General features: G+C 43.1%; 1 protein-coding gene across 1 annotated transcript; it reads right to left on the bottom strand.

The window, feature by feature from the left end:
- Nucleotides 1-10228: 10228 nt before the first annotated feature.
- CNR1 (cannabinoid receptor 1) lies at nt 10229-24168 on the bottom strand. The gene is made up of 2 exons (XM_082480970.1): nt 24139-24168; nt 10229-11888 (listed from the first exon to the last, which is right to left on the bottom strand). Exon 2 carries the CDS (start codon nt 11825-11827, stop codon nt 10406-10408), a length of 1422 nt encoding a protein of 473 aa, XP_082337096.1. The 5' UTR covers nt 11828-11888; nt 24139-24168; the 3' UTR covers nt 10229-10405.
- Between the last annotated feature and the right edge of the window lie 105 nt (nt 24169-24273).

Raw genomic sequence — 24273 nt, 5'->3', positions numbered from 1 at the left:
GCAGGTTAGCTGGAGCAATTGTCTCTATACAAATGGAAAGAATAATGTCCTGAAAAGACAGCATTAAGGGGACTGCTCTCTCCTCTGCAGACCGTTCCACAATACTTACCCTTTAAATCCCAGTCAAGTCTCTTGAGGAGACCTGAGTTAGCAGTTAGAAGTAAAGGCTGTGTGGCCTTTTAACTGCAGACTAAATACCGCTCTAATAATGCAGCCTTTGACATATGCAATGCTGTTTTTTTCCCTCATAGGAATGGCTTGACAAAGGCTGTTTAAGGCTGTTTATTTTTTTGTGTGTGCTGTTGCTAATACCTCCAGCCTCTGTTATCGTGAGTTGCCAGGTGTAACCACAATAATGTAAAACCAGACCATTAACTCAATGACTTGCAAAGGAGGATATTATGAGTCTACTCCTCTTTGGCCAGAGAGCTTACACATTACCGGTAATGTCTGGCTTGTTTGGTCCCCAGTTTCGTTTAGGATGGCTTAAGGGTACCCGAGGTACACACGTGTGTGTGAGGGAAGGTACAGTCTGGACTGCCAGGGGGGAAGATGACTACCAGCTTCCCATGTGCATCTTTGCGCCCCAGGGAAAATGTGGGGTCCTTTGTCCTCCTGTGAAAGGATATAGTTGCAATTACTTTTGTGAGTTGCAATTACTTTTGTGGAGTAAACGCATCCACAGCTCAGCAGTGTGACTGATGTATGACTGGCCTCTATTGCTCTGCTTGCGAAGGTGGTAGAGCTCTTCTAATTTACAGCAGCTTCTCCTCCTGATTTATTTACCAACCCAGCCTCTAGAGAAGATTGATTTTTTTGATACAGAACTAGACAGTTTCTTTTTTTAACAATACAGGCCTGTAAAATCAAAGTTTGACTTGTTTTTTCTAAGAGTGAACATTTCCCAAGTGCTGATGTTGTCATTGGTGGGGATTCAAATAAAATTTGACAGGCAAAAAGGCACTGAGTGCTCATGCCGCTGAAGAGGTTGTAGTGGTTGTCCTGCCTGAGTGCTGCAGATGCGCCCGAGATGTAGTTTGCCCACCAATTGGTCAGCAGCTCCTTCTGCAAAGCACCTCTGTGCCTCTCTGCAGTGATGAGAAATTAACTGCTTCAATTCTTGGTAACTTACCGCTTTGATTCCGAGTAGTAACAACACAGGAACAGATGCAGCAGTACAGAGAGGGGCAACATGAAGCAGGCAGTGAGAGGAGTTTGCCCCAGAGGTGATGGAGATTTGGGCCAAAGAGCGTACACACTGCAATACGAGGGCTGCTGTAGCACCAAGCTTGCCCTGCCTGCCCTGGGACTTTGTGTACTGGTGCAGAGAGGCATTCACCATGGCATACCCAGAACAAGGCGTGCCCACAGCAAGTTGGCCATGTGGCTGGTAGCCAGAGGGATGACTTGCATGTTCTGCCCATCCACCTGAGCGTGGGCATTTCCAAAGACTCAACAGGAGCATAGGTATCTTTCAAGAGAAGGAAAAGACAAAGGGAATTTTCCAACTCAACAGTTACTTTTGTTGTTGGAAAAAAAAAGTGTATTCATGCCAGCAAAGTCATTGGCAATGAGAATGGGGAGAGTTTTCTTAGCTCTGGTGAGGACTTTGCCTTTGAAGGACACAGATGCAGCCCCTGCGGTTTTGGTGCTTCAATGGGCTCTGAAACTCAAGTTTCCCTCAGCGCTCCTGTTTGGAAGCACAGAACACTTTTACACTGCTCTGATAATGAACAACAAGACCCTGAAAGTCCCATTACACGCTTGGCACAGCAGGAATCCGGTTTGATGGAGCTGTTGAGTTGCCTGTGTGACAAATCCTGCTCCAGTTCCCAGCTCCGAAACCCAGGTCATGAAGTCTGGAAATGATCAGGCAGGAATAACATGTCCAAAAAAGAAAAAATATAATGTTATTTTTTAGATGGATCAGTTCAGCTGGGTCTGACTCACCAGGCAGCCATGCAAGCGCTTGTGTTGGCACTATGGAGGAGGCAGCACAGAGAGGAGAAGGAGCAAACTGCCAGAGGGTAAGGGACCACAGAAAATGTACATCAGCCCATGTTCTCATGCTTTGCCATTGTTCACTCTCCTGCCAGAAACACTCTCCTATTCATTTCCACCTCCACACTCTGCTCTCTAGAAGGCAAGTGCCCTGTTCCTTTTTGGGACTTCAGTCTACACTTTCACGGTCAGCAGAAGGATTTAAGCCTCAGCAGGGGCCAGCTGACACCACAGCTAAGATTAGATCCCAAACAACTATTTAAAAACCTCGTGTAATCAGCAAGAAAGGGCAAAGAGCAAAAGCACAAGAATAGAGTGGCACTGAGTTTGAAGGCCGCCCCTGTCCTTTCTTATGATATCATGTTTGCAATAATAAACTAAAGCATCTGCAGGCCCCAGGGGTATTTTGAAGGGGGTTAAAAAGAAATTAAATGATGGACACTCTCACCTCAAATCAGGGCTGAATGTCTTGAACGAGAGAACCTAAAAGGTCTCAGCTTAGATATGTGTTTGGGAGGTCATCTGTCGGTCACTATAGGAGTGGTCCTTTCCAGCACCAGATGCAACCACTGCCTGCGTTACCACCGAGTGAGACAGCTCAACTGCATCCTCAGCTTTCCCAGGGGAAAATTAGGTTAAATGGTTTACCTGCAGATATGGCTTGCATAGAAGACTATTTGGGCTAAATGCCCGATTTGCAGGTGGATAATGTGGTCTTTTTTGAGTCTTCCATGACATTTTGCTCTTAAGCTACTGTCCCTGTAATCTATAAGGACTGTAGACCTGTGGGTTTTTTTTATCATCTGCACATAGCCACAGTTTGGTCAGCTCCGAGATCCTGAGTGAGGAACACCGAAGCTCAATGTGGGAGCTTTTTAGAGAACAATTTGGGGTAAGAAAGCAGCTATGCACAGTCCACACTCAGGGCTGGTGAAGCACAAGCAGGAAGAAGCCAGCTCCCTTTGCAAGTGCCTCACCATGAGCACTAACCCTTGGCTGCAACAATTTTGGCCGTGTCCTTGCCAAGAAGCCCATCATCAGCTGCCGAGGTGGGAGTTGGGGTGGGGTGGGGGTGGAGGAGCTGAACCTGCGTCAGTGTCCACCCATCACTTCCCAAGCTGTAAGGGGATGTTGGACGTGCCTGGGGAAGGAGCTGCGCCTGGGAAGGCTTTGCTCTTTTCTCATCTCCTGCTAGGCTTGCTGTGAAGTGGGAAATCCTCTCTCTTGGCCTCCTTGTCCAGGTCAGCATTTTGCAGTGCCTGGGCACCTGGGCCCCGCTGCTGCAGGCAACTCAGCAACAGCACCGGCCGGCTGCAGGCGGAGAGGCTGTCCCTCCCTCTGCCAGAGGTGTCAGGTTTTGCTAGTGCTATAATAAGAATAAATAAAACCCCTCAAATAAATAGGAAAAGATAAGGAGGCAGATAACTGTAATTCTCATGACTGATAGTATTACTCAATTTAGACATTAACATTCTAGCTAAAGCTTTAAACCTTGGATTTACTGAGCATGCCTGTTATTAATTTTGCCTACTCAGACTGCATTGGTAGCAGGTAGGTGTATAATTTAAAAATTACTTTGAGTTAGGTTACAAGTTAAGCATTGCAGAGATAATGATTATATTTTTTTCCTAGGCTGCTGATGAAAGGCCTTACAGGTTTTATTATTACCCTTGTGAAGGTTTGGGAGGAGTGTTTATTCGATGGATCCATAGCCTGTATAATTCCCCTCATTCCTCTATTAAAATGATACCCCTAATCCTTGTTCCGGAACTAAGAAATGATGCATAGCAGGTCCCCACCTCTGCATCATTACCCTGCCACATCTTTAAATCCTTTCTTTTCAGAGTTTCAGCCAGAGAGGATTATTCTTCACCCCTCTTGATGAGGTTTCTGCTCTTGGCCAGGTTACAGCAACCACCAAGCCCTGCCCTGGAGGACAGGGACACTGTGGTGGAGTCCTCAGAGACCCTCGCAGCATTACACACACAGCGGCTCCAGGAATGGCCTGCCACAAAGAAGAACCAGGGAGTTTCCAGCTCCCTCCCCTTCTCCCTCTCTTCAGCTTGGTGGAACGTGGGGTATCCCTGTGGTGCTGAGCCCTGGAGGGACTTTGAGTGAGATCCTTGGGGAAAAAGAAGAAATGGTTCAGATGATAGCAATGGTAGGGCTTGATCCATCCAGGTATGGCTACAAATGGCAGAAAAGGTTTCGCCTTTGTGAAATCAGTGGCTGTGAAGTTGTTTCACAACATTATTATTATTATTATTACTACTACTACTACTACTACTACTACTACTACTACTATTAGTATTATTACACAGAGATCGTTCTTTATTTTGGGGAAAGATTTTGAATATGTGTGGCCCGTTTTCATCATGCGCACACATATATGTATATATAGAGAGAGGGAAAGAAAGAAAGCAGCAGCAAAACAGCATCAGTGCAAGCGGTCAGGAAGCGATTCTGTCAGCATTACTGAGAGCAGTTTTGTTCATGATGTTCTCTACCCCATCTGCACACATATGGATAAATAAATTGCTTCACTCCCATGACAAGTCCATTGAACTCCTGCCAGACTTTATGATTCTGCATTGACCCACCAGAATTCAAAATAGATTATGTTGGAGGTAAAAAAAACCCCAATGAATATAGAGGCTGTTATTTATTCTGTCTCATCTTTGTTTTAATGTCAGTGAAAATGCAAATACAATGGAATATAAAATTGCACTTTCCAAATGCAGACCCAGAGTTTGAAAATCTGGGGTAAGATATCATTTCTGCTCAGGTCAATAAAAAATTCTTAGTGACTTTACTGAGACAGGATTCCATACCTTAATATGCTTTAACATTAAAGTCAGTGCTGCTCTGAATACCAAAGATGATTTATTGGAAAGCAATACCAGGGCATGTCGTACCCAGTCATTAAGATTACCTTGGGCTTATTATCACTTTTTCTCCTAACTGGATTTTAAAGATTTGTATTAGATGACTGTTCATATAAAGGAGCCCAGTTAAAGGCAATCACATGCTTTATACGTAGTACTGCTATTTAAAGAAAACTCTTTATATCCATTACCTATAAATACCAATGGACAAAGGCAGAACAGAGGAAGACATGTATTCTAAACTGTCAAATAACACCCTAAACTTTCTTAAACACAGGCAAAATGATTTTTTTCCTCTTCTTTTCTAATCCCTTTCCAGATATTATGATTTAATTTTTAAATCAAGCCAAAGCTGGACTTTCACTGAAGAAAAGACATTTATTTAAAAAACCCCAACACGTTCTACTGGTGATATTGCATGATGATATTGCGACTTCTTAAAACAACTGTCAGAAGATCAGAAATGGTAATGGATGTTAATTTGAAAGGCTGGAACAATGACAGTATATTTGCCTGCACGCTTCCTCTGCTGGTATAGCACAGGAAAGCAGTTGCTCCGAAAGTTGTCATTGTTTCCTCTTGTGTTGTCTAGAATAGACTTATAAATGCAGTCAGGTGTTATGGTCAAGAGGAACTGTCAGTTTGTGGCAGTATAGCCCTTATTTTCTAATAAGCTGTAAATACGGTAGGAATTGTCTCCTGGCTGCGTTGGAAGTGACAGCTTTCAGCAGAAATATTCAGACTTCTTCATTTAAATGTAGTATGCAGTTAAAGATTAAGAGCTAATTTTTCATGTCTAGTTGCTTTTGTTTTGCCAAGACTTTCTCAATTCATCAGTGACTTAATTTTTAAAAATACAAATATTGTGGCACAACCATGATCCAAGGCCCCAGGACATGCTCACTTCGTCCTTTAAGGCCCTCCAATGTTGTCAAACCACGAATACGGAGAAGGAAAATTGCCCAAGTAACATGAATCTGAGATTAAGTCATATGGAAAACTGATCCTTTGAAATGGGCAGGGACCTTTCTACAGCATTTATTGGGCTTTGGATCGGGCGTGTGAGACCACAAAGAGATTGTAAGTGTTTTTTCAAGCCTTCCTTTCAGTTGTGGATGAGCAGCGGTGGGAGCACTTCAGTGTGCCCTGGAGGTAGTGACATGGCTGAGCTTGCTCTCCCTTCACAGCTTTTGTGCATCCCTGTTGCACTACTTCATCATCCCCCCCCCCCCCAACCCCCTAATTCTGCCCCCACCGGCACTGGCCAAAACTAGACTAACTTTTTGTTGGTCTCAAGTCTTTGATTACATTTGCAACCACCAATAACTAATTTAGGTCATCGTTGCTGTTGACAGCACTGTTTTAGTTCGTATTCCTTTCTTCTGCTCTTTTGTGTTTTGTTTTTCTGAAGTATATGGGTTTGTCTTAATGTGACATCTCTGTGCAAACATATGCATCTGAGGAAGGCAAAAGAGATTTATTGCATTTTTGCTAATACAGAAGAAAGGGGAAATTGCCTACATAACGAAACAGGAGATTCAGTTTTAACTATGTCATTTCTCTCTTGTCTCCATAGTACTGAATACACAAATATAAAATATATAATCTACCTCCTCCTTCGAACATATCAACGTACAATTAAAACCCACAAAGCTTGACAACCTGTTGTCAAGTTGTTTAAGCAGTTGTTTCAGAATCTGACAGACAAACTTATAAACAAAACGTAGAGTACCAGATTGCTGGATGAGGCAACATCATCACGTGGCTTCCTCAGTTATCTCAAAATTTGGAAAACAAAAAAGTAGAGGAATACTTTTTCTCCTTGAATAAATAACAGTTTAATTACATTATAGAAATAAAATATGATATGGTAGGAATACACTGGAAATCTTACAGAAATACTATTCTGCTACTGGTAGGTAAATGGTCAAAGCTACTTTTCATGACAATCTGAACAGTACTTGTGTACAAACTATTATACAGGTTGCTAATGAAAAATATTGCAGCAGTTGCAAGGATGTTACCAGCTCAAACAAACATCTAATGATACAATATTCTTCTAAGAGGAAGTAATAATGTTAGATTTACAGACAATAAAGAGTTATGTTCTCCACTTTGAAACACTGGAAATAAAAAGCTCAGGTAATCCAATTTCTTTACCTCATATTATCACAAGGAAAGATTTTCCTTTCACTATGAAACAGCATCCTAAAAGACCCTGTAAACAGTTTATTCAAAGGTAGTATTTGAGATGTCACAGCAACTTCAACAATTGTCCTAGTCTACAATTACAGACTTTTTAGGCCACTGCTTGTACAGATGACTTTTTTATTTTTCACTTATTTACATACATTCAGCCCAATAACAGCAGGTAAAATGCGCTGTCTATCTCACAATAGACACACTAAAATTTTCGTCGAAAGGCCAGTGCAAGAAGATGTGGATAGTGATTGCACAGCATCGAGGAGATTATATTATACAAATATACAATTAGACTGTTGAGAATCTAACTCTGCACACACGTGACACAGATGGCCTTCTCAGTAGATACGCGACACTTGGAGTTGGTACGTATACATAACTGCAACTATCATTGGTTTGTTGATGATGACGGTGAGGGTGGCTGTGGAACACGGTATCGTTTGGCTGTGCTATCACTAAGTGAAGGTAGGCAACTGCAACTTAGGAATACCTAAAGCTGAAGTTTAAGAACAGCTTATCTTGGAACGGCAGCAGATTTTTCTAATGAAAGAGTTGTTCTACTTAGTGTGCGTCGTGTAGGGAAATTGTTGCCACCTCTTTAATAAATGGTTCGAAGTGAACCGACACAGTTCCCAGAGCTTTAGAAAAACGCATTATGCAAATGAAGATACTGATGATAGACGGTAATGTTTCACAGGATGCTATTTCTTATTATATCAGTAAGCACCAAGTTAAGTGCCAAGACAGCCCCATTGTCCCATGATTTATCATGTAAAATTTAGAACTTGAATGCACAACGAAAGTCCACGAAGTTTGCATTTAATTCACAAGAAGACAGTTTCAAAAATGGCTCTTAAAATACCTTTACATTTCAAATGGGCTTCCCCCCCCTTCCCTTTCCCCAAGGGGACTGCTTTAGGATGGACTAGCTATGAGGAAGATCTTTCAGAAAGACTCGCACGTCCTCCGGGAATCCTCTGCAATCTGCCGGTTTCGGCTGACTGCCACGGTCCCCTTGAGAGCATGGTGCCCCGTCCTGTCACCCAGGTAAGCTGCAGGGGAGGTGGGTGGAGGAGGAAAGTACCCCTGTGTCTTCCAGCTGCTGCTCAGCACCTTCCCTGACGAGATCTTTGAAATGTGCCACCCCTCACTAAGCCTGAACATGGGGCCACTGACACCCCGGCAGAGCCACCGGCTGAAATCGGCTGGGCTGTTTGCGCTACTGGCTCCTCTGGCCTGCACTGAGGTTGCCAGAAATGCCATGGGGACACCACGGCAGCCAGGGACCCTTCTCTCTCCCGACTTAACCCCGAGGACAGGCGGCAGAGCAGCATGGAGCTGGCCCCGCTCGCCCGGTGCCACGGCGGGAGTCACCCCTCTTGCGGCAAGCGTCAGGCAGCTAACGGGCTAAGCCGCCTTTGCAGCTATTTTGGCAGAAATCAGACAGAAGAAAGGTGAAGAAATGGTCCAAAAAAGCAAGGCAGCAGAGAAAAGGACCCCATAACTTCTCGTTCAGAACAAAATTACAGAATACCCATGCCTTAAAGACTGCCTGGTAACATGCTCCTTGCAGAAGTCCCAGGCTGCAGAAACAACCCCACTGGGGAACAGAGGTGGCATTTTCCTTCAATAACTTCTTCCTCGACGCTGCTAGAGTCAAACCTTGTCATCTGTATCCTGGTTTCACAGCGAGACTCGCCTCATTTCAAGCAATCAGATTTGAATACTGACGGCCTTAAAACAAATCATCGTTTATTTCTGGCTTTCTCAGTTTTCAGGAACACCATCGACAGCCACGGCAGTCCATGGCTCATGCCATGCTCTGCCTCTCGTTTCCCCTTATTCTCAAGTACAACTGAAAGGTTGCTTTCTCTAGCACAAGGCAACACCTCTCAGAGTGGATCGGGATGTTCTTAATACGGTACTTTCATCAGTAACCAGTTGGAAGAACTCAATTTTAGAAACAGAATTCGTGTGCAAAGCGTGCAACAAGAAATAACAGTTTACATTTGGTCATAGTGTCCTATCTTAGTTATGCTACCATGACTCACACTGATTAGTATACTTACATACACGCACACGCGCGCACACACACACACACGTACACACACATAGATATTTATTTATATACACGCTCACACAATAAGAAAATGTCTAAGTCTGACAATATTTCCTCCTCTTTTAGTGAAGATGGGAGTTTGGCATCTCAGGCTCTGAATCTGCTTAAACCTGGGACACAGGAATGCGACACACTTCAAGTATACATCGACTGCACAGTGATAACATCGCACATTGAGTCTGACACATGCTGTCTTCAGTGGTCCAGCACCAGCACGTGGCTTAAAACCGGTTGCCCATTCAATGAGCCAATATCCGGGACCTTCGCTTCTCACTGTTCGTATTCACGCAACGCCCAAGAGCAGGGCGATAGTCTGTACAACCATGAACGTCCTTCTGTATAAACGCAGTGGTGTGTAAAAGTCTGAACCAGTGCATTCCTCTCTTACATTCCTCCTCTATTCCTTTGTTGCTGTTACTCTCGTATGCATGTGAAAGTAAAAGGCAGTGGGAAATAAATTTAGTAGAAGAACACAAAGCCTCTCCCCTAAGTCCACAGAAGACCACTAAAAGTGTAAAATTTCCAAAATAGCTCATAGGAATTCTTCAAATACAGTGTTTTCAATGGGGTTTACATATCACATTTCACATTATTTCCACGGAAGTCTACCTTATCACTTTGTTTAATCAGACAAATATCAATAACACATAAGAAAACAGCATACAATTCACGGGACACGACACGTTTTACAAAACCTCTAAAACTCAGCACTGCCGCTTTTGGAGAAAATCAAAAACTCCTACTACTTACGGACATGAAATACATTTCACATTGAAATGAACAGCATGATTACAAGGCTTTTTTTTTTTCTTATTTGATGGTATTGGTTTAGGATGCATTAGTTTTCAATTAGGTTTCACAATTTTTCTTCACGCCCCCAAAAGGAACCGTTGCTAGCCTGGTATTTTCTCTGTGCTCTTTCAGGAAACTAACTATTATTCAATAAACACTTTTTGAGAAAAAAAATTTTGAAAATTTAACTTGAATCCCTAATTGTAAAACCTGAAGAACTGGCCGATGGTAACGCTCTTAACACAATCATTGCTCAGCTTACAATGACAGACCGAAAAAATATTACAGAAGGGTACAAACACATTAAGCCATGGGTTTGGTTTTCTCTGTTGTTGATTTTTTTTTTTTTTAAATATTATTTTTTCAAACTAACTCCTTTTTCTCACAATGCTGAGAAGTCTCTGACTTACAACGCCTCAGCAGTCGTGTCTGTGGAGACAGACATGGTAACTTTGGCAATCTTAACTGTGCTCTTAATGCAGCTCTCGGCAGCCCTGTGCACGTTCCCCGCGTTGTTGGCGTGTTTGTGCTGGCAGTCAGACTCCATGCTGTTATCGAGGGGCTGCGCCGTTCCTTCGCAGGAGGGGAACATGCTGCGGAAGGCGTGTCGCAAGTCCTTGCTCCTCAGAGCGTAGATGATGGGATTCACTGTCGAATTCAGCAAACAGAGCATGCTACAGAAAGCAAAGACAGTCTTGATGAGCTTGTTCATTTTCCCAAAGACATCGTACACCATGATGGCGAGGAGAGGGCCCCAGCATATGATTAAAACGACTAGGATAAGGACCAAGGTTTTGGCTAACCTGATGTCCATACGAGTTTGGTCAGGCCTAGTGATCTGTACCTTACCGTCCTCCGTAGACTGAATGATTATGCTTTTCTGCGTGCCCCGCTGAATCATGCGAACAGCGTGGCTGTGCGCCTTCCACAGTATGTACATGTAGGCATAGACAATGAACAGCAAGAGGACGCTGGTGACCCCGATCCAGAACATCAGGTACGTCTCGTCGATGAGAGGGAATATGTCCGAACAAACAGAGTTGAGCTTTTTGCAGTTCCAGCCGAGCAGAGGAAGAACGGCTATTACAATAGCGATGGTCCACATCACACAAAACGCTACGACAGCCTTTGGTCGGGTAACAATCCTTTTGTAAGCTAGTGGCCTGTGTATAGATATGTATCGGTCTATTGCCGTGAGGAAAAGGCTACCTACGGAGGCGGTGAAGGAGGCTGTAACTCCACCCAGTTTGAACAAGAAGACGTTGGGGCTGTCCTTCCGATGGAAAACATGGAAATCCACAAAACTGTAGACAAAAATCACGCTGCCCAGGAGGTCGGCCACAGCCAAGCTGCCGATGAAATGGTAGGAGGGTCTACACCGGAGGCTTCGGGAGTGGAGGATGACGCACAGGACGAGGAGGTTCTCTAGGACCGTGAAGGTACCCAGGGTGAGCGACAGCACAGCGATGGCCAGCTGCTGGCTGGGGTTCAGGATCATAAAGCACTCCATATCCATGAAGTTCTCCCCACACTGTATGTTCTCCTCATTATCCTTAAACGTGGACAGAGACTTGTTGTAAAACTCTGTGATGTTGACCTGATCTGAGGGAATAATGCTCAACAGGGGATCATCTCCCGCAGTCATTTTTTCTTGGAAAGGATCACCCCTGAAGGAAGAGAGAGGAAACTTCTGGGGGTAGTATCCCAGCTTGGATGCCATGTCGCCTTTCATGTCTTCGTAGTGGATATCGTTGGAGCCCACGTAAAGGAGATCTGTTGTGATTGTTCGGAAAGTTGTATCTGCGAGGCCATCTAGGATTGACTTCATAACCCCAGTCCTGTTGGTTTCAGAGAGACTTGGGGGAGGGAAAAATGCATCGGAGGAAATCCTAGAAGGGGAAAAGATCAGACTTCATTAAGATAAACAGGGAGACAAACTCCACAAACAACCTAGTTGAACTGTGTCAAACAAAATTGACCTTTCTCTTGTATTCAGTGCAGGTCTAGCCTTTGCCACCTGCGGGAATCAGAGTGAGTCAAGCACTTAGAAAGAAATCACCTGGATTTCACTAAAACTGAATTACACTAAGAAGAAGTGGCGCAAAAACCGGAGGCGCAGGGAACTGAGTATTCCATAGGAAAGTAATTTTCATTTCTCATCAAAACCTTCCGAGCCGCTCCACCAGAAAGATATTTTCCTCTAGATCTGAACTTGGCTTCTGATTGCAAAGTACCTTGCAGACCAATATTCCTTGGGCTTGCTTCATTTAGATAATACCAAGTGCCACTGTAGGAGTGGCATTAAACTGAATCATCACCTTCATTGCTTTTCTTTCAAAAGGCACCGAAGGTTTTGGAAACCTGACAACAGAGAGGGAAGGGGGAAAAAGCCATGCACTCTAAGTTTCACAGTTTACCCAGTATGCCTGTACGTTCACATTACCCTGTTACAGCGATCTGAGGTCTACTAATATCCTGAACTTGTTATTACAAATTTATTAGCAAGGTGTTTCATCTACAAATATAGGGATCTGGATACAGCTTCATTACTCTGTTCCTTTCTTTTGCTAAGCAAACCAAGGCAATTGGCATGTTTGGACTCTATGGGGGAGGTGGGTTGTTACCCAGCCCCGGCCACAGTTTCAGGAAAGGTGACTAGCACTGCTAAATTATTGAGTGCATCAGTGATCCATTCTGCACAGATCAGAAGCCTCCATCAGGGCAGTTCATGCTTGCCTAGAAAAACATGGCACAAAGTTTGGGTCAAAGTGCAGCTTGACCAAAACTCCAAGCAAAAGGGACCGGGAGCCACTGCTCCTGTGAGAAATATGGAAAGGTGACTTGTCCCATTGGGGACAACCTCAAAAACATTCTGTCCCCTCAGAAACAGGGATCCCGGCAGAAGGTCTCCGAGTCCCGTCATGCCCAGCCTTTGCTTGTGAATGGCAATTAATTGCAGGGTGTAACTCCTGGTCACGGTACCCTTGGGAGAGCACCCTCAGCAGCATCTGAGCATCTTACATGCATCAAAATATAAGACAGCTCTTACAGCTCTTCTTATGCTGTGCTCCTTTGTATAACCTTGCCCATATAACATGCCTTGAACATGCACTGAACATCTGCTTTAGGGCCCCTTTGCACTGCCAGAGTGGCTGAGAGTGGTCTGAATGTAAATAAGAGCCAGAATCATTGCTTTGGTGTGCTACAGTTATTCTGCACCTGCTATGGGACATTTTGATGATTACAACAGCAATAGGAGCTGTTGTAACCAAGCTTTTTCATGCTTTTAGAATGGAGGAAATTGTTTGTGACACCCAAGAAATCCCAGATGCTTGTACTGACTTCACCTGTTCACTTCACACAACTGACAATAAACGGCCAGAAAGGCCACGAGAGATTATCTGCCAAAACCCCGAGTACTGATCTCCTCAACTCCTAAAGAGACTTGCGCGGTAGGTACCACAGCTCAGTTTTCTCATGAAAACTAAAAGAAAGAAGAAAAGGATTCCTCTCTACAATACCAATACTTAAATCCTGAAAGAAATCATGAGCATTACTGAAAGCAGCAGAAATCATTTGGCAGATGAGATATTTACACTGCAGTTACACATGGCACCCGAACACTCAAGACTTCTTCCATAGTTCAAAGTTTTCCATTTGATTCAGCAGGCCTGGACATTGAGTGACAAAGGAAATATATAAACATAGACCTCCAGAAGACACTGCAACTCCAGTGCTGCAAATAAGGAGTATAAACAACCCTGTACGTTTAACACACGGCACACACACTTGCTGTGTCAGCTTTGCCAGACAACCTTGTTCAGCAAATAATAACACAATTATTAGACAGACAATTTTAAAATATATTAATGAATTTAATTTGGAGAGTTTGAGCAGCGAGGCAAGGAAATGTCACTGAAGCACACATTAAAAATGAACAGCAATAATCTAATACGTAAGGTACTTTTCTTCCAGAAGGTGCTTTACAGCTGTTCTCAGTGTAATTTGCAGATGTTACATGTTGCAAAGATGACCCTGCTGACAACTGACAAATCTGTTTTGGGTGAAGTCTGGCAACTTTAAACGTGGCGTTATTGCACCAGTTTAAAAGCAGAAGTGAAGAATGTATTATTCATTTGAAAACCTACCCCCCCAAAAAATTTAAATAAAACAAGTAGTTCTATAAACATGTAAAGATGGCTTTGGTTTTCTCTGTTATTCCAGCTTAGCGCTGACAGAAGAAAGACAACCATTTTAATGATTAAAGCCACAGCCTCATGTTGAGAAGATTATGTTTGAGTAAAGCTTCAAAAATTGTATGCAACTGAGCACTTCTGCTAGACAGACAAACAAATTGTTAAGAGGTAGCTAGTCGCTGCTGGAGTCATGTTAAGTATAGACTTCCTCAGAATAAGGTGCAAGCCACCGAGCAACCCCTACCTTTGTTTGAAATACAAATGAAAGAACACAAATTCCAGCGTGCTCCTTTGAAGGTGGCAGTGAGTTATGTGACAATATCACTATGCATGCATATGCTGTGCTAACAACATGGTTAATGGGATCAGGAGAGGCAAGTCTTACTCTGAATTTCAATGATTTTTTTTCCCTCTGTATTTTTACATTGAGATTATTACAGTAATTTCCACCTTATTGTTTCTGCAAAGAGAGTTTTCTTTGAGAGTACTTGGGAGTTCATTAGTGGTGTAGTTTAGGCTTTGGGGGATGCAGCTGACATTAATTTTGTTTTTGTTTGCTGCTGGGAATTTCATAATTGGAAATTTCTAGCAGTATGTGTGCATGCACCTATTCAAGTAGCAGTTGATTTTTATTAAAGTTGCAGTAAAACAGCCATTTGCCTGATCTGGAATTGCACTTTACTGGAATTTCGTTTATTTTAATTTAGATACTAGCTTGCCCCAGTAAGCTACAATACTGAAATGCGCTGAAGCGATCAGCGAGGTTTTCCGTGGTCGCCTAGTGAAAACGAGACCGGACCTTTGGCACTGGGATCATTAGAAGAGTCCGTGATACAGTCTGAGGTGTTGCATGATTTGACATTGACTGAAAAGCTGATGGCAGAAGCAGTGGTCTGATTCCTCATCTTTTCGTTTGGTCAGGTGGACCTGCCAGTGTCACACAAATTTTAGCTCTGAGCTCTTCTGTCTGAACCTGGAGTGGCGAGGAGGCACTGCCCACCAGAAAAGGACACCCTACTCCACGTGGCCACACTGCTCTTTGCAGTGGGCTTCAACACAACCCAAACCCGTACTGCCTGAGACCCGTTAACATCTCTACGTGAAATACTCTTGGAGCCTTCTCACAGCCCGCCTAGTGGGCAAGGGTCCCCTGCACAGATCCCCCCTCTCTGGATGGGGCTGGGGTGATGGCTCTGTGCCACAGCAAGGTCCCCTCATGGGCAGGGTGGCAGTGAGGGACAGCATCCCTGTTCTTCTGAGGGAGACCTTCCCCGCCCTGCCGAAAGCCACTCTTCCAACAGAGCCTTTGAGTCTCCAAAGCTCCCAACTTCATCCCTTCCTAAAATGAGCTCTACTAACATTCATTTTAAAATGGCTTTAAAAAGAACTGAAACTTCGATTAAAGATGAGGAAGAGCCTGTGCTGATGCCCGCACTCGAAATTTTTGGTATATTTCCATGACTGCATGCAGCAATTCACAGCAAGTAACGAATTATGATTACCGATAAGGATTAAACAGTAGATACAAATTTTAAGCATCTTTTATCTCGAAGACCAAAACCAGAGAACGCATAGCTGAACACCATTTTAGACTTTTCTCCCACCAACCGGCAGCTGTTGATGGGCACTGCCAGACCAGCTGTGCAAAGTGACTGCCACTAGATGGAGTGGCTTTTACAAACACACTGCTTAGCTGTCTGCAGAGACCTGCATTTAACTTCCTCTAGCCCTTTTTTTCCAGCCAGCTTTCCCGGGGTTCAAACATCTGAGGTGTTAAACATCGGCTGAAGGTTGAAGAGGCAACTTTGCCCTCAAAGCGAAAGAATTAGTGAAGAGTCGAGGGGGGCAAGTCTTACTCCTGCCCTCCGCTGCGTGCTTACATATAGCCTTAGAAGAAGCTTGGATGCTACCAGAACATAAAGAGCCCTTAGGTAAAATATGGAATAGATAATGTAGAAAAGGCTGGGAAATCATGTCAGACAACAGGGAGATATACCTCCCCCAGCTGGTCCACAGGACCAGTTCACTCGGGGAACAAGAACGTGACTCCATTAAAATGCTACTACCTATCTTCTCCTGCTGTTCTGGGGGAGAGGGAGGGCTGGAAAGTTTTTATAGTTGTCTAAAAAAGGGCTGAATTTATGATAATTTTCAAACTAGGATGATTGATAGAGCAATTTTAATAGACTGAATAGAAACAGTGAATATTTGCGCTCTTCCGCAGAAAGTAATTATAAGCAATACAACGATGTTACCGATAACTGCAAAAATGTTGACGTGGCAAGAAAAGGAATCAAAAACAAGAAAGGGAAATCCACAATCAAACCTATCTAGCTTCTATTTTAGAAAATATTTTGATCTCCGTGTCTATACATTTCTTCTATGATACCCACAGCTAATTAAGAACAGGCTAAAGGACAAGCAGGTATAATTGAAACACAGTTTTTGAATGCACAAAAATATGTAAATGCATTCTCCTTGCTAACACGTTGTAAGGCTTATAAGTCCTTCAGAGGGCTTTATCTTCCAATAAGTTTGCACAGTGCCCAGTACACTGGGACTCCTACCAAACTGGGTCCGCAACACACTACCCCAGGAGAAACAGCAGTAATTTATACTTGTGTGTAGTCATCTGAAAAAGTGTGAGAGAAATAAGATCTACCATAGTAACTGCTGGCCTCCAGGAATTAGAACTGTCCTATAAAATGAAAATTTATATGGCTAATAATTACCTTATCCCATCTGGCGATGAACAATACTGCTTCGAGGACAGAACAAGGTTTCTAAGCCTTGGAGAAAGAAATGCACAGTCTGAGAAATGGCACTCCAAGACTCAGTAACACTGAGCAAGAAAAAAAGAAAACATCTTGACAAGAATGTGAAGGCAATGTTACCCCTACCCTATTTACTGTGTTACTATTCCATCTCCAACACTGTGCTACTCCTAGGCTATAAATGGCAAACATGCTGTCACTCCTAATTCAGGAAAACTTGCATTCACTTCAGTGGGAATTTTCCCTGCGTGAGGGATTGGGAAGGAGCACTGAAGCTAGGAGAGGGGCACATGAGGGATGCTATCGTCTAGATACAGCAAGGCACTGTCGGCTAGGGGGTAAACTAGGGCATACATACTGAACCAAATTTTGTTCTTATCTAACATGATGATATCTTTGGCAAGCTGAACCTTAATTAGCAAGAAACCACAGCTACATCGTTATTTATGTTAATGAACATACCGTTTGCACACTAGCAGGATAGGGGCTGGATTGTTCTAATTTGGGGGGGCAAACTGCCCCTATGTGACACCACCCAGCATCCAGCAGCTGACAATCTGAACAACGAAAACAAAACGATGGGGAAAACAGAGCATTAATCAGTGACCAACAATGTTTTTAAAAGAAATAACATTATTTCTTCCCTCTGAAGTTTTGTTGGTGAGATGTATGTACCAGTTTTAGCACAGGTGACCTGCAGGTGCAGAGAAAAAGAAGCTGTGTCTTATCTCTCAAACAGCCAGGGCATACACGTGTCTAAGACCAGAGGTCCAAATACGAGGCTGAAGTCCTGCTTCACTTGGTGCGGGTGAAGGACCCAAACTTTGCTCTCCTGCGGGCCAGACGAGCGTGCTGGCAGCCTCTCCGTCCTGCTGCCCGTCTCTAAACTGCTCGAGTTGTTCCACATTGGATCAAGAGTTAAAACATCCAGAAACAAAAGCACGAACTGATGTTCCAGCAGGCAGGGTGCACGCCTGGTAAGTCGGAGGCTTAGCTTGAAGCCCTTTCTCTGAATTAAGCAAAGCTTAAAACGTGTCTCCCACATCCCACCCAGCCGCAGGGGGAGGAGCAGGGACAGCTGCCCCATCTGCCTGTGAAAGACCCCCAAAGCTCCCGAGTTCACTCGAAACCCCTCAGCTTGTGAAATACAACCTCCTACGCACACATTTCCTACCAAGTCAGAGACGAGACGAAGTACTGAAGTCACAAACCAGCAAAGAGACCGTCAGGATCACGTTAATGGGAAATTACAGCTACCTGGTCTGCCCGGCTTTTGGGAGAAAGGAGGGAAGGTGGGGTTGGCTTTCTTCAAACAACAAAAGGCCAGAATGAATGTGGGATTTTACCATCTTTTCCAGCTTACTTTATACATCTTAATTTCACTTAAAGACATAGTTTTGGGAAAGAATGAAGAGGTTTGTTGAAGTATGAAAGGCTCAGATGAAAGGGAAACAGTGAAGCAAGAGTGACGCGGTATTTGCTTAAAATCAGCTCCAGTTTAAGGACCCATTTCCCAGTAAAGCAGAATGAACAGGTAATACGAAAAGTTCGATACAATGCTATGGTATTTACATTTTGAAGAAAATGGAAGGAAACTCATTAAGCTGGTCAATTTTGAACTCTCAAATTTTTTCTTTTTCACAAAAGGGTTTATCTTGAATTTCAATATTCCAACAAAAATTGCTTCATTTCCTGCCTCTTTTCTAGCCATTCTCTAATGCCAAAAGGTGCAGACACTTATTACTGCTGGGCAGAACTGACATAAATGTTAAATGGAGACAGAGAAGCCCAGCCAGGTGCAAAAGAGACAGGGGCTGAACACTCAGTCTCCTGGAGGTACCTAGAAGAGAGAGCAGCTTAGCACACAACGTGTAGTTGAAGGGAGAGAAGTCATTTGAAAGAGCAGAGCAGGACATAAAAGACCCAGACTCCGCTGGATGCTAAATGCTAAAGGTCCCCAGAAGAATGTAACGTCTAGAGGATGAAACTGAGGGAAAAACACATTTATTAGAAAAAAAAAAAAAAAAACAAAAAACCAACACAAGAAAAAAGACATAACCACTCCAAGAAAACAGCTTCCATGTAACGGCCAGAGCAGAACAAAAAAAGGTCAAGAATTTGTTGCAGCAGAAAATATTACTGAACTTTATTAAAAGAGTAAGGATTAGAGACAGCCAGGTAGCAAAAACATCAGGCTCCAGGGAGAACTCTCATAAACTGCACGGAGTGTGCGTCTGCCCCCTCCTCCCCCCGCAACAAACTGTGGCTGTAACAAGTTTTAATCAAAGGCTTTGTGAGATAGCAAGGAGATGCTGAGAGCAAAGGTAATGTGGGTTAAGTGATTGGTGTGAAGGGGATTGAGAGAGGAGAGAGAACTGTTGTCTTGGTACAGGGAATAGGATATGTCCAGGTGAGACGGGAGCAAACCGGGGAAAGGCAAGAGAGGAAGACCCAAGTGGAAGGAGCCCCTAGGAGGCAGGGGATGCAGATTTTAGGGCAAGAGAAGAATTGCCTTTATGATCAGCTTGAGGAAAGCAGATCAGGTGAAGGAGAAAACTCACGAGCGAAAACCTCCCTCCTCTTCTGAGCTATGTGAACTTCAGAGACACCTGCGTAAGCTAAAGGATACAGCCAGTGAGATTTTCAGATCACACCGTAAAGAAAGAACAGACCCACTGTTCTGCAGGCAATGACTCGCTCTTTTGAAAGTCCATTTCTGATCTGTATTCAAACGGTGAAGGAAGATGCAAAGGGCTCTGAGAAACCATCCTCGGTAGGGCCACAGAAAAAGACAAGCGCTGTACGCACTGACACATGGGACTGAGCTCGGGATGCTCAGGAGAGATCAGCTGAGCAGATCTGGCCAGGGACATTAATAAAAATCAGACTGCTTAAGGAAAATGAAGTACAGAATATGGACCTCAGGGGTGGAAAGGAAGAGCGAGTGCTCAAATGGAGCCACCGAGTGACCCATACAGCGGACAAACACACTGAAAGGGGAAAAGGGAAGAGGGGTTTACGGGCGATGACAGAGAGTTAGTGCACAGAAGGTCAGCAACACATTGTACAGCAACATCCCTTCTACCTCAGTCCTCAGGAGTCTACTTCACCAAATATTGGCAGTGCTCAGAAGCTAGGATAGGAAGGCTTGTGGTAAATGCAATGTCCCACACCACCAGCATTAGCAAAGGACGAAAATATGCACTCCAATTAAAAAATGTAAAACATTCTTTCATTTCTGGAGCTGTCTGGCCTTTCATAAAATTTAAATAAGCTCAGATAACTCTCTTCATAGCTACATTCAGAATATAATGATATTCAAATACACTGCCTTCACATACACAAACAACTTGTGAAATTATTTGCCAGCATATTAAGCCACTACACCAGATTGCTTGGCAATGGTGCATGTCTTCGAAATATGCAGATGCTTTTCTTTTTTAAAAAAAGGAGAGAGGGAGAGAAGAGGAGAAGTGAGAAAGAATTACAGTAGAATCTGATATCTAAATAGCCAGAACAACAAATTGCCGAGAAACTCCAACCAATATTACATCAGATTAGGAGAAATAGTTAAAAGATACTGGGGGATGAGTTATGAATTCTTATTTCTGTGTACATGTGTATACATATATATATTTATATGCATAAACTTACAGACAGACATACACAAACCCATACACATGCCTAGAGGAACTATGCAAAGTCTCACAAATGTTGCAGTAGTGTTTGTCATGCATAAACTCAAATTCCTGGTGCCAGAGGAGAAGCAGTCAACCCAGAAGTGTAGGTACAAAGAACACAGGCAAGATGACTGCTGAATATTTTGAATTCCCTTATACACAGCCTTCTTGGGGAAAAGCAAGAATCTAAACCTAGTACATCTGTCAATGAGATCCTGTAAAATTATTTTGCATGTATAAATACATCTTTGCACCTGTATACACACACTCCGAACCTATGCCACCTAATTTTCCAGGCACATGCATAGGCTGCACTCCAGTACTGTATTGTTTAAGACAGAGGCAGAAGTGCCAAAACCCAGTGATTTCTGAGAGCATGTTTCACATATTCACCACAATGGGAAGATGGGAGCCCCCCAAGCCCCTAAGCACAAACTTTGAAAGGTTTCCTAAAATGCAGAAATATGAAAATTACTCCAGCAAGAGCTGAAAAGGAACTGACAGTATTCCCTACGGAACTGCTCCTGTTCAGTACTTTCTAGTGAGTAAACACGCCTTTCTTAAGAATATACAACTGCCATAAAACAGGTTAACACAGGACGAGGTACTATTTGATGTCATCTTGCCTCCATCTACACAAACAAGACATCCGAAACACATAAAACATGCAGTCTCACCAACAGTCCAGCCAAAGTATATGGAGTGACATTATCCTAACACAAACAGTAGTGAAATATCTATTTTATCTGTAATTTGGACGCGGGTTGCTTGATCAAAAAAGGATGCTCCTACTGAAGAGAAGCAAAATCGGGCTTGGTGTGTGCATCACCATAATGCCCCTGCATGAGGCACAAATGGCAGAATAAAATGTGCTCCAACCTTATGTTGCAAACCCAATCATTTTTCATGGGCAACAATGGCACCTTCGGGAAAAAGGGGGGAAAAAAAAGTTCTTTCTAACGAGAAATTGATTTATAAGTCATTATAACCATTTCAAAAGGACAGGTCGTGGCGGGTTTCAGCGATCATTAACAAAGCCACGCACTTTCAAACAGCCTGAATTTGGGGGGGGGGGGGGGGGCAGGGGGGAATTCTTATCCCACTGACAGCAATCGGATGTGCACTTTTTGCAGCAGTACAGTGTCAGTCTAGAAATGGAGATGTAAAGAGCAGTACTGAGAAGACAGGTTGTCACATTTTTAACTTTGCATTAATAACAAATGCTGTTGCTGTCTATTCTGGCACATTTGCAAGCTTGCTTTTAAGTACAAGGGGCTGGCATGCATTTCCACTATAGATAGGAAAACAAGAGCAGCCTTGTTATGATTAAAAGGGTCTATTTCCCTCTGCCTTCTGTCTTCTGTGTCCATCTGCACAGCTGCTTTGAACTTGGCCAAATCCCAGTGTTAGGGTCGCCTGGAATACATATTTTAAATCAGCAGCAGAGTGTGTGAATATGCTGCTAGAGAAGGGAAAAATCTCCAAATTCTCACTTAAATGGTCGATGAGCGGTTTTGTAGAGCATTCATCATTTTATACAGCCTAAACTATTCAGGAAGTTGCAGCAAAACATATCTAAAGTCATTTACTGTCAGGAGGAGACTCGGATAAAGCCAATATAGACAACCACAAAGAAATGAAGAGCAATCACTGCTGATAAAAATTAAATCTGTGGATGCCTAGGTAGCCAACGGCATGACTAGAGAGAGGTCACAAAGTTTCCATCAGAAAAGTTACAGTAATTTCTCTTAAAACGTGCAGAAGCAGAGAAACCAGGCAAGTGGAAGACAGTGCCTGAGACCTGCAGAACCAGGGATGGCAATGTATTTGTAAAATTATTGGGCAATACTAAGTGAATATATGGGTTTGGGTTCTCTCTTGCCTCTTAATCTCCTTACCTACCTCTACGCAATAGAAAGCAAAGCCATTCCAGCTCTCACTCTCTAACGCGTAACACTTCCAGCACCAAAATTCCCAGCAGGATGACAGTCTCCACAAGCATTTGGGGATAGCCACATTAAAGGCTGAAAGTCAGAAATTACTAAAAAAAAAAGTTATTTAATTTCTAAACTTCTGTTGCCCAATCAGAAACCTGTGAACAGAGAAAGGAAAAGAAAGGCTTGCATTGGCTAAGACCTGCCGTTCCTTCAGCAGAGCATGAAAGCCTTTAATGGGGTCCTTTATGCAACTGAGCCAACATAATTCACCAAAGAACAGCCAGGATCAAAGGCGCCCACTGGCTCATCCTCACGATGCTATAACCTGCATCCAGCTTCACCTTGAGTTTTGTAGGTATTTTGATTTGATTACTGTGGGTTTAGGCATTACCAAATGGTCGATGAGGTAAATTTACAGCAAATAGTCGATTTCTTTACCTAGCCAACTTTTTTCCCCCCCTGGCAATAGATGCCTGCTGGCTCAATCAAACAATTATTGCTTTTATCAATTCTGCTTTAAAATGTTTTTATTCAAATGGTTCTGCCTCTCATTCCAAAGACCAACAGATAATAAAGCAAAGCTGTTCCTGGTTGCTACAAAGCTAATTTTAACCTCAAGCAAATCAGGAATTAGACATGTATCTTCTAAACTGTTTAAAGATGTTACGTTCATTTCTTTTACAGCTGATTTAATAAACTCTGCCTGCATAATAAATATTCCTACTATAGTCACAGGGTTTTTTTCCTTTATTGAGAAGGGAAAACCCGCGCTGGTAGTTGATATGAGGTGTAATCCAAAAAGAATTAAGCACGCCCAAGTAATTCTTGCAATGTTGCACATTTTGTTATTAAATATCCTATTAAATATCACTCCGATCCTTCGCATGATCTCGGTACATGTGAACAGCAATGCTACCCCCAGCAGAGAATGCTATATTCCTTTAAGAAAAGGTGAACAATAACAATGAAAACAAGATGATACATCTAAGGAAAATAAAAAAAACCACATTACTACACCTTTAACAGGTTAATAAAGCCACACTACATTAAAAAAAACCCAACAACTTGTAGATACTCAAGAAAGAGTATTTTGCTATCTGGGTCTATGTTATATTATGTCCCTTTCTCTTCTGAAAAAAAGAAAACATACGCCGAAACTGCCAATATGATCATTTGCTGCCATACAGAAAATAACACCGATGATAATTTTAGAGAAAGAAGGAAAACTATAGACTTCATCTTCTGACACCATTTTACTTAATCAAACTGAAATCACAGTAACGAGCTCTCTCCCACCAAAGGCTTGGTACATACCTCATCCAGGGGTGTTCTCAATGGAGATTTGCAGACGTCTTTGAGACAAAAAGCTGCCCATTTAAAATAAGCCCATCTGGTTACTCAGAATTATTTCTCAACAGCTGAAGATTTCACATGACAAACACTGCGTGAAGTTTAAAAAGCTCACTCTTTTTCTGCTGGTCGTCCCCCTCCCTTCCCTCCCCCCAGATCTCCGAATTTCAGAACAAAACAAACGAGCCAACCAAACACCTACTGGGATATTCTGGAGATGCTGGATGCCTCAGTGACAGCTTTTTAACGGAACATCGCTGCGCACAAAATCACGACCCGCCTTTTATTTCGCTTACAGCCTCAACCGGCGGAGTTTTGGGGAGGAAAAGTGCTCGGG

Source organism: Vanellus vanellus (assembly GCF_965231255.1).
Source record: "Vanellus vanellus genome assembly, chromosome: 3".
Taxonomy (NCBI): Eukaryota; Metazoa; Chordata; class Aves; order Charadriiformes; family Charadriidae; genus Vanellus; species Vanellus vanellus.
The sequence above is the reverse complement of the archived record's forward strand: the minus strand, read 5'-3'. Positions and strand labels throughout refer to the sequence as shown.